The sequence below is a fragment of the Bison bison genome, unplaced genomic scaffold (genome assembly GCF_000754665.1).
Source record: "Bison bison bison isolate TAMUID 2011002044 unplaced genomic scaffold, Bison_UMD1.0 scf7180017864471, whole genome shotgun sequence".
NCBI lineage: Eukaryota > Metazoa > Chordata > Mammalia > Artiodactyla > Bovidae > Bison > Bison bison.
Window position 1 is genome coordinate 20,804,218 of NW_011495032.1, and position 10,160 is coordinate 20,814,377.

At 38.4% G+C, this 10,160-nt stretch overlaps 1 protein-coding gene across 3 annotated transcripts in view; it reads left to right on the forward strand.

Annotated features, from left to right (window-relative positions):
* Positions 1–10,160, forward strand: part of PLCL1 (phospholipase C-like 1) — a 369,884-nt gene that overhangs the window by 316,926 nt on the left and 42,798 nt on the right. For all 3 annotated transcript variants that reach the window (XM_010860923.1, XM_010860921.1, XM_010860924.1), the window contains exons 4-5: positions 1,322–1,397; positions 3,801–3,910. In XM_010860923.1, coding sequence (XP_010859225.1) covers positions 1,322–1,397; positions 3,801–3,910 — 186 coding nt within the window. The remainder of the gene's footprint in view (positions 1–1,321; positions 1,398–3,800; positions 3,911–10,160) is intronic.

A 10,160-nucleotide genomic window follows, 5' to 3' on the forward strand; every position in this document is an offset into this window, starting at 1 on the left:
TTACTTTGCTGACAAAGGTCAGTCTAGTCAAAGCTGTGGTTTTTCTAGTGGTCATGTATGGATGTGAGAGTTAGACTATAAAGAAAGCTGAACACCGAAGAATTGATGCTTTTGAACTATGGTGTTGGAGAAGACTTTTGAGAGTCCCTTGGACTGCAAGGAGATCAAACCAGTCAATCCTAAAGGAGATCAATCCTGGATATTCATTGGAAGGACTGATGCTGAAGCTGAAACTCCAATACTTGGCCACCTGATGTGAAGAACTGACTCATTGGAAAAGACCCGGATGCTGGGAAAGATTGAAGGCGGGAGGAGAAGGGGACAACAGAGGATGAGATGGATGGTATCATCCACTTGATGGACATGAATTTGAGCAAGCTTCAGGAGTTGGTGATGAACAGGGAAGCCTGGGATGCTGCCATCCACAGGGTCTCAAAGAGTCAGACAGGACTGAGTGACTGAACTGAATTCAACTGAACTGATTAGGAATAGAAGAGTGGCTGGACATTCAGGAAGTGTTTATTTGCTTATTGGTGCCTTTCTTTGGCTATTTCTTTAGAAGAGTCCCAATTCCTTGTGTTTCTGATCACAACTTCTGTACCTATTTCTGTCTTCCCCTTCTTCACATACATATTTTTCTTTTCTCTTTCTCTCCAACAGCTGTCCTATTTCCCCTACTTCACTCAGTATATTAATCACCTCTTGGTCTTTTTCCTTTCTGCCGAAATGTGAAGGGCAGGGATGCCATTTCAATGTTGTTGCCTACAAGCTGTGTGGAATCAGTGGTTATTATGACTCACAGCGCATTCTTGCCAATGGAGCCGTAGCCCTTCTCGAGGAAGGATCAGACCTCTGCCATCTTTGTGCCACTCAGATCCAAGTTTCCAACTTCACCGATACATTCAGTAGTTTTTTAAGCTCATCAATGGGTGATTACTTGTTCTAATTCTCATTACTATTGTTCCAGTACCGTTAGTCTTGATGTTGCAGTAACTTGGGGTGAGGGAATTAAAAGAGGAGGCGTTCATGAATGTGACCTGGGACTTAAAGTGTGTAAGCATGTATTCAACAGTTGTTGATTTGGCACTCATGGTGTGCAGGCATGTTACATAACTGGAGCAGCCATAAGGTAAGTGGCTGTAGATGACGTGAGAGTGGATGGGGGTTGGAACAGAGATCATCCTTCCCTCTCTCATTTCCTATGGTTACTCCATGGTGCCCCGTTACCGGCAGTATCATGTGGGTCTTTTTGAATATCTCTTTACAGTGTGCCAGTTTAAGGATTCCTGACAACCACCTTCTAATGTTTGTTTTGTGACAGATGATCCAAGAGAGCCGATTTCTCATAGAAATGGCAGACACGGTCCAGGAAAAGATTGTGCAGTGTCAAAAAGCAGGTAATCTTCCCGCTTGCCCCTATTTTGCTTGGAAAGCATAATGATGATTCTTGCAGACTTTACTTTTTACTCTTAAAATTAAAAGATTTTATGTGATAGTTTAATGATACTTTGAGTTGCACTGAAGCCTTTGTTTAGTACAGAAGAGATCCAGATGATAGTAAGTGGGTTGTCTGTGTGTATGTAGAGATGGTATCTGAAGATATCTAGAGAGGTGAGGGTTTCTGAACTTACTGTTGTGATTTGGGAACCTATCACATCTGTTTACTACTGATATGGAAACTGTGGTTTTACATTGCCTCTTAAGAACCACTTTAGTTTTACAATTTGAACCATAATCCTGTTAACCTTCTAGGCTTTTGCCCCATTTACTAGTCCTCTTTTAGGTCTGTTCTTTCTTCAAGGGTGTGATGGGTCCCATGTCTCTTACATCTCATTGTTTGTTTATTTTCACCTTCATCCATGCCCCTGTACTTTTCCTCTCTCTTGGATCCATGTTCTCCCTAATCTATACACACACTAGTGATTATAATAAGCAAGGTGACACTGACAATTGCTTGATGTATATGCATATGATATATATATTTAGTAAATATATACTAAACATATATATCATATGCATATACATCATATGCTATGTTATTTTGGAGAAGGCAACACTCCAGTACTCCAATACTCTTGCTTGGAAAATCCCATGGGTGGAGGAGCCTGGTGGGCTGCAGTCCATGGGGTCGCTAAGAGTCAGACACGACTGAGAGACTTCACTTTCACCTTTCACTTTCATACATTGGAGAAGGAAACGGCAACCCACTCCAGTGTTCTTGCCTGGAGAATCACAGGGACTGGGGAGCGTGGTGGGCTGCCGTCCATGGGGTCACACAGAATCGGACACGACTGAAGCGACTTAGCAGCAGCAGCAGCAGCATGCTGTTATTTAGTCCTCATAACAATTCTGCAAGGTAATCATCATTATGTCCAATCTACAGATAAGGCATTTTAGATTCTGAGAGATTGAATGAATTATCCCAAATACCATATCAACATATGGCAGAGGTGACCTTTGAACCTAGACCAAAATTTGAAAATGGTGCTCTTCACTACTGATCTGGAAGCTTAAATGTTTCTGTTGAAAGGAAGCATGAAGATAATAACAATACCAAATACTTACATTGTGTTCCTATGTACCAGGCATTACTTTGAGAGCTTTGTATTTGTAGACTTATTTAATCTTCACCCAATTCCATGAGGTCAATACTCTTTGTTAGTGCCATTGCACCGCTGAGACTGAATGGCAGAGAGTTTCAGGGATTCATTCATGCTCACAGAGCTTGTCAGTGGTAGGGCCAGGGGATAGATCTAGCCTCTGCAGCCATGCTTTTACTATGTATTGTGCTTATGATGTTAACACCAGGCAAGTTAATGTGGTTTAGCTGCATTAATACAAACCTAGTCGGTAGAACAAGGAAGTGGTGGTAAAACCCTACCTCATGTGGGCTACTTCAATCCTATTTTAAGTACAGTGTTCCTGGATGTCATCCTTAAAGAGAGACATTATAATAAGCTGAAACATGTTAGAATGTTTAATCTGGAGAAGGGAAAGTTCTGGTAGACTTTAATCCAATATCTTCAAATATTTAAAGGGCTGCACTGTGGAACAGAGATTAGACCTTGTTGCTGAGTCTAGCTAGAACTAAGGGGTAGAAGTTCCAGGGAGAAAGACTGGCTTGATATCAATCATAGCTTTCCAAAGATGGAATGAGCTTACCAGAAAAAAGTGTGATTCCCAATTTTGAGGTGTTAAGACAAAGGCTAGAGAAACAGATGATGGTGATGTTTTTCATAGTATTCAAGCTCAGGAGAATGGTTTAGCTGTAAATAACAAGGGCCATTCCCAAATCTGAAACATTTGGGTGTTTCCAGGAATGCTATTTTTTTTAAACCTTTTTAGTTTTACTCAACATTTAGTAATTACCATTGTTATGTTTGTAGGCTCCAGGCCTACTGTCAAGCCATATGGATGGTTCATAAGAAAAAGTAAGATATGTGCATCCTTCACATATGGTAGCCATTCACACATTACACCATTTTATATAAAAACCAAGCAGAAGACAGGCAAGATGGATGCAACCTGTTGGAAAAATTTGCTTCTTAACTTCTCATGTCTTTGTCTATGTATTCTTGCTGTTTAAAATTTAATCTAATGCATTGATTATTTTTAGTTTTCCCTTAAGGATAGCCATTGGGTGGTGATGAACAGAATGAGAAGAGAATTCAATTTGGGGATTTATAAATTATGAGAGGACAGAAATGAGAAATTATATTTTTACTGATAATATTTTCACTATAAAATGCCTTAATTTCTGAAATTTATACAGAGAATTCTCTTATGTTCTCTTTTCAAAGGCATGGAGTTCCATGAGGAGCTTCATAATCTGGGGGCAAAAGAAGGCTTGAAAGGGAGAAAACTCAACAAAGCAACTGAGAGCTTTGCTTGGAACATTACAGTATTGAAGGTGAGTCAAGTACTCAGGTGCCCATTTGTCTTTATTTTTCTCTTCATTTCTCTAATTGGGCTTCTCATCAGTGGTTGAAAACAGTGACTTAAAGTTTTTATTAAAGCTTGCTCTAATTAATTCATACTCTAAGAGATGGGGAGATGCATACACGGATTGACGCACTTCTGTCCATAATAAGGCAATGAGTTTTGTGGTGGAGGCAGAAGACAGCAAGACCTAATTCCATTACCTGGGGTGAGTGTGTGTGTGTGTGTGTGTGGCTTACTCATACGTCTACTCAAGTCAGTATGGCTATTCTTGTTTGTGGAAGGAATAACAAAATGTTACTGGAGAAGGATCCAACACAAGTTATTTGGGAAAGCCTTAAACTACAGATGATTTGGAGCCATTTAGGATTATTTTATTATAGGGACAGTCTCTATAAATAGGTTTATTTTTGCAGAAATTTTGGAAGTCAGCTTTTTGAGATTACGATTTGCTCTGCTGAAAATTAATTTTAGGACTTTGATGTAAAGACATCACTTTTCATATTTTGTTACATGAATGGAAAAATGATTTACGCAGTTGGAATGATTTATTCTTAACATTGTGATGGAGAAAAACAGCTACAAGCAAAATTAATAATTACTGACATTTAAAGAACACTCGTGAGCCAGGCACTGTTTTATAAGGTTTATATGAATTAACATTGTAATACTTTCATTAACCCAATACTGTTATTATTCTCATTTTACAAGTGAGAAAACCAAGGCATTGAAAACTTATGTCTATTACCCAAGATCACTCAGCTAGTGAATGGTGGTGCTGGAGTCTGAACTCATGCAATGTAGTTCCAGACCAGAGCCTGGTCTACAGAGAGATACTACACGTATTTATGTGAATGTGCTAAATGAATCATAATACATATCACAAATGCTTATTAAAAATTAAGCCCACAAATATTTGGTAAGCTCGTATTATGTATTGAGCTCTCTGCTGTGCATTGGGGACCTATAAAGAACAAAATCTTTTTTTTTTTAATTTTTCTTCAACATACAAATATTTTATTAACAAAATTTATGGCATTTATTTTACATTTAATTATGCATGACAATATTGTGTGTTCTAGAGACCATGGTTTTAAAAACACTTTTTTAAAATTATTATTATTTTTTTTTTTACTTTACAATATTGTATTGGTTTTGCCATACATCAACATGTATCCACCATGGGTGTACATGGGTTCCCCATCCTGAAACCCCCTCCTACCTCCCTCCCCATACCATCCCTCTGGGTCATCCCAGTGCACCAGCCCCAAGCTTCCGGTATCCTGCATCAAACCTGGACTGGCGATTTGCTTCTTATATGATATTATACATGTTTTAATGCCATTCTCCCAAATCATCCCCCCACTCCCTGTCCCACAGAGTCCAAAAGACTGTTCTATACATCTGTGTCTCTTTTGCTGTCTCGCATACAGGGTTGTCGTTACCATCTTTCTAAATTCCACGTATATGCATTAGTATACTGTATTGGTATTTTTTTTTCTGGCTTACTTCAATCTGTATAATAGGCTCCAGTTTCATCCACCTCATTAGAACTGATTCAAATGTATTCTTTTTAATGGCTGAGTAATACTCGATCGTATGTACCACAGCTTTCTTATCCATTCATCTGCTGATGGACATCTAGGTTGCTTCCATGTCCTGGCTATTATAAACAGTGCTGCGATGAACATTGGGGTACACGTGTCTCTTTCAATTCTGGTTTCCTTGGTGTGTATGCCCAGCAGTGGGATTGCTGGGTCGTATGGCAGTTCTGTGTCCAGTTTTTTAAGGAATCTCCACACTGTTCTCCATAGTGGCTGTACTAGTTTCCATTCCCACCAACAGTGTAAGAGGGTTCCCTTTTCTCCACATCCTCTCCAGCATTTATTGCTTGTAGACTTTTGGATCACAGCCATTATGACTGGCATGAAATGGTACCTCATTGTGGTTCTGATTTGCATTTCTCTGATGATGAGTGATATTGAGCATCTTTTCATGTGTTTATTAGCCATCTGTATGTCTTCTTTGGAGAAATGTCTATTTAGTTCTTTGGCCCATTTTTTGATTGGGTCATTTATTTTTCTGGAATAGAGCTGTAGGAGTTGCTTGTATATTTTTGAGATTAGTTGTTTGTCAGTTGCTTCATTTGCTATTATTTTCTCCCATTCTGAAGGCTGTCTTTTCACCTTGCTTATAGTTTCTTTTGTTGTGCAGAAGCTTTTAATTTTTGACCCCTATATATGTTGTCTACAAGAGACCCACCTTAAAACAGGGGACACATATAGACTGAAAATGAAGGGCTGGAAAAAGATATTCCATGCAAATACAGATCAAAAGAAAACAGGAGTAGCAATACTCATATCAGATAAAATAGACTTTAAAACAAAGGCTGTAAAAAGAGACAAAGAAGGACACTACATAATGATCAAAGGATCAATCCAAGAAGAAGATATAACAATTATAAATATATATGCATCCAACATAGGAGCACCGCTATATGTAAGACAAATGCTAACATGTGTGAAAGGGGAAATTAACAAAAACACAGTAATAGTGGGAGACTTTAATACCCCATTCACACCTATGGATAGATCAACTAAACAGAAAATTAACAAAGAAACACAAACTTTAAATGATACAATAGACCAGTTAGACCTAATTGATATCTATAGGACATTTCACCCCGAAACAGTGAATTTCACCTTTTTCTCAAGTGCACATGGAACCTTCTCCAGTATAGATCACATCCTGGGCCATAAATCTAGCCTTGGTAAATTCAAGAAAATTGAAATCATTCCAAGCATCTTTTCTGACCACAATACAGTAAGATTAGATCTCAATTACAGGAGAAAAAATATTAAAAATTCCAACATATGGAGGGTGAACAACACGCTGCTGAATAACCAACAAATCACAGAAGAACAAAAGCTATATAGACCCTAACCTCATAAGTTGACAGTCAGGGGGCAGGAGGTGAGGTGGAGGGAAATAGGCATCACTTGCTTAAGAGGCAGGAACTGTAGTGTTACTATAAAGAGGAACTTATTTTATAATACTTGAGTACAATGTGGCAGTAACAGCCCTGAAACATGCTTTCTGTTCATCATATATTTATGTGGGCTTGTTAATGCACTGGTCACCGAGAAAAGAGCTATGGACACAGGTATCAAAAAGTAGTACCTGGGTCTCTAAGATTAGTGCACCAGGGGAGACAGCCATATGACTAATAGCAGCCATTGGTTATTCAACAATTCATATGTGATTAAGCATTCATGACTAAATAGTTTATATGTGTTTCCTCCTTTCCACTTTGCAACAACTGTGTGACATTCAGCAACTCATGCTGACCCACATATGACCCTCTCCATCTCACAGATGAGGAAATTGAGGCTCAGGGAGGTTTCAGTTTCTTCCCTTCAGCTGGTAGATGGCAGAGCTGAGATTTTAACTCATGTTCATGGTTCTTCCCACAACCTGTCCTCCTGTGTCCTGTGAGATTTCATCCATGGAGCTGAGTCCAAGCAGCCTAGTACAGGGTTGAAGGCACAGCCTCTGGGTATAGGCTGCCTGGTAGCTGTGAGGCTTTAGCCAAATTATGTAATCTCTCTGAGGGTGGCAACATTAATAATACCTCCGCCCTGGGTTTTGTGAGAATGAAATGAGATAAAGTATACAAAATACCTAAGTCACAGTGATGAAACTTGACACTGTACAATACATCTCTACCTATACTATTATCGTATAGATGTGCTATTACTTTTGTTAGAGTGAGGATGACTATTGGAATATAAGGCTTTTGTGTTTTTTTGAATTAAAAAAATTGAGATATAATTGTTCATTTCTTTGTTAAGGCTCACTGTTTTCTGAGGTTTGTGTGTCTGGTTTAGTGACAGGAGCTGATTGCTAGATGCGTGCATGCTTAGTTGCTTTAGTTGTGTCTGAATCTTTGTCACTCTGTGGATGGTAGACTGCCAGTCCATTGGGTTCTTCAAGTAAGAATACTGGAGTGGGTTGCCTTGCCCTTCTCCAGGGGATCTTCCCAACTCAGGGATCGAACCCGAGTCTCCTGCATTGCAGACAGATTCTTTACTGTCTGAGCCACCAGGGAAACCCCTGATGGCTAGATGAGGCCTATCAAATGCTGTACAAATCATTCTAAGAGAGCTGTTTTGAAATAGAATCAATCTTCTATTATTTTAGCTCATGTACCAGCTACTAGTATTTCAGCTTGAGCACTAGGAACTTAAACAAGGATAGTGAACTTTTCCAAACTTCTGACATTTCTTTGGCCTCCCCATTGTGTTTAGTGGACCTGTTAATCACCTACCCTAACAAATGACTTCCTTGGAATTTGACTTTTTAGGTGAGGGACAAAGAGCCCAGACATGTTTTTTTGGAGACTGTGTACTCTACTGGTGACTTTCTGAGAAGAACCTCCTCTTTTTTATTTCTTGCATCTTGGGTCTGAAGTTCTTAGTTTCAGCTTTTTTCTCCAGTCTTCCTACTGATTTTCCAAGCTCCTAAAAATGCTTTTCTTAAGTTTACTAGAGTCAATTTTCATTGCATACAACTGGTTGAATTAGTAATAGCCACACTCCTCAGACACAATCACTAAAATAGTAGGATCTGTCAAAGCTCATCTAAAAGTTCTGCATTTTTTACTGAAAAGTTTTCTGTACACACAGTTTTTATGAGTATTTATTGATATCTAGGGGAAGGGAATGATTGAGTAATGTTTGTTGAATGTGTGGATTCAGTAGTTAAAATATTTAATTTCAGTGGAATGTCCAATAAGTAAGAGATGGTCTGGGGAAAAACAAAGATATGTGCTCTCAGATAGATTGTGGGTTGGCAGCTTGGAGTGGTGTAAAGGGGCATCAATAAAGCAAATTGAGCTGAGACTAAAAACTAACTTCTTTAGTTTGTGTTTTATGCAATTCAATATTAATATGTGACAGAGAAGCTGCAGAAAAATTTGTAGAAAATAAGATGAATAGCTTTACAATATAACAAACATGAATTACACTTACAGAGTCCAATTTTTCCAAGCTATAAATGAGGACTTAGAATCCAGCAAGGAGGCTGACTCACGATGATCTGGAAGCTTCCTTACATGTGTTTTACTTTCATTCGTATTCCCTGGTGGCTCAGACGGTAAAGCATCTGCCTATAAGGCAGGAGACCCAGGTTTGATCCCTGGGTCGGAAAGATCCCCTGGAGAAGGAAATGGGAACCCACTCCAGTACTCTTGCCTGGAAGATTCTATGGACTGAGGAGCCTGGTAGGCTACAGTCCGTAGGGTCGCAAAGAGTCGGACACAACTGAGCGACTTCACTTTCACTTTATTTTTCACTTTCATATTTTATTTATTTATTTATTTTTAAAAAATATATTTATTTTAATTGGAGGTTAATTACTTTACAATATTGTATTGGTTTTGCTATACATCAACATGAATCCGCCACGGCTATACACGTGTTCCCCGTCACTTTCATATTTTAGTGGGGATTTGCTTAGTAGAACTTTCACATTTCCTCATACTTTTGTCACATGCCATTAGGCAACTATTACAGTTGTTTTTCTCCCTGTCTTTCTTTCACTTCTGAGCATAAAATTGAACTCTCTAATAGCTTCTGTCTTCATTTGGGATGATATGATGATGCAGGTCTTCATGACTCAGTCTGAAGTATCTTTTCCAGATAATCATTGGACTGAGATAGCATCCTCTCATCCCACCCACACATGCCAACCATTCTTTCCGTATGTCTTTTGTGCATTCTGTCCTTCAGAAAAGAGTTCTGTTTGATTATTAGCATAATATTAAAATCTTACAGTGAAAGTCTTTCCTGTTCTTTTTGTCTTCCAGAAAGAGATACTACATCACTTGCACAGCCAGCTTATTGTCCTAAATAGTTTTCCATTTTGGAAGGATTTTGTTTTTGAGAATTATGAAGGTTTCTTAGAAAGAGATAGGAATTTATACTACTCACAGATAAAACATAATGTATTATGAAGTGGAATTCGTTTAAAATTTTGGACTCTACCCAAAATGATTTGATTTTTTAAGTACAAAAAGAACTTCATTGAAAGGTGGTCACACCTACAAAACTGAAATTATTAAGAACCTGAGAGTAACACTGTAGTGAGTTTCCCAATTATTTATTTTTCTGACTTGCCCTGTCTTTTTTTTTTTTTAATTTTATTTTATTTTTAAACTTTAC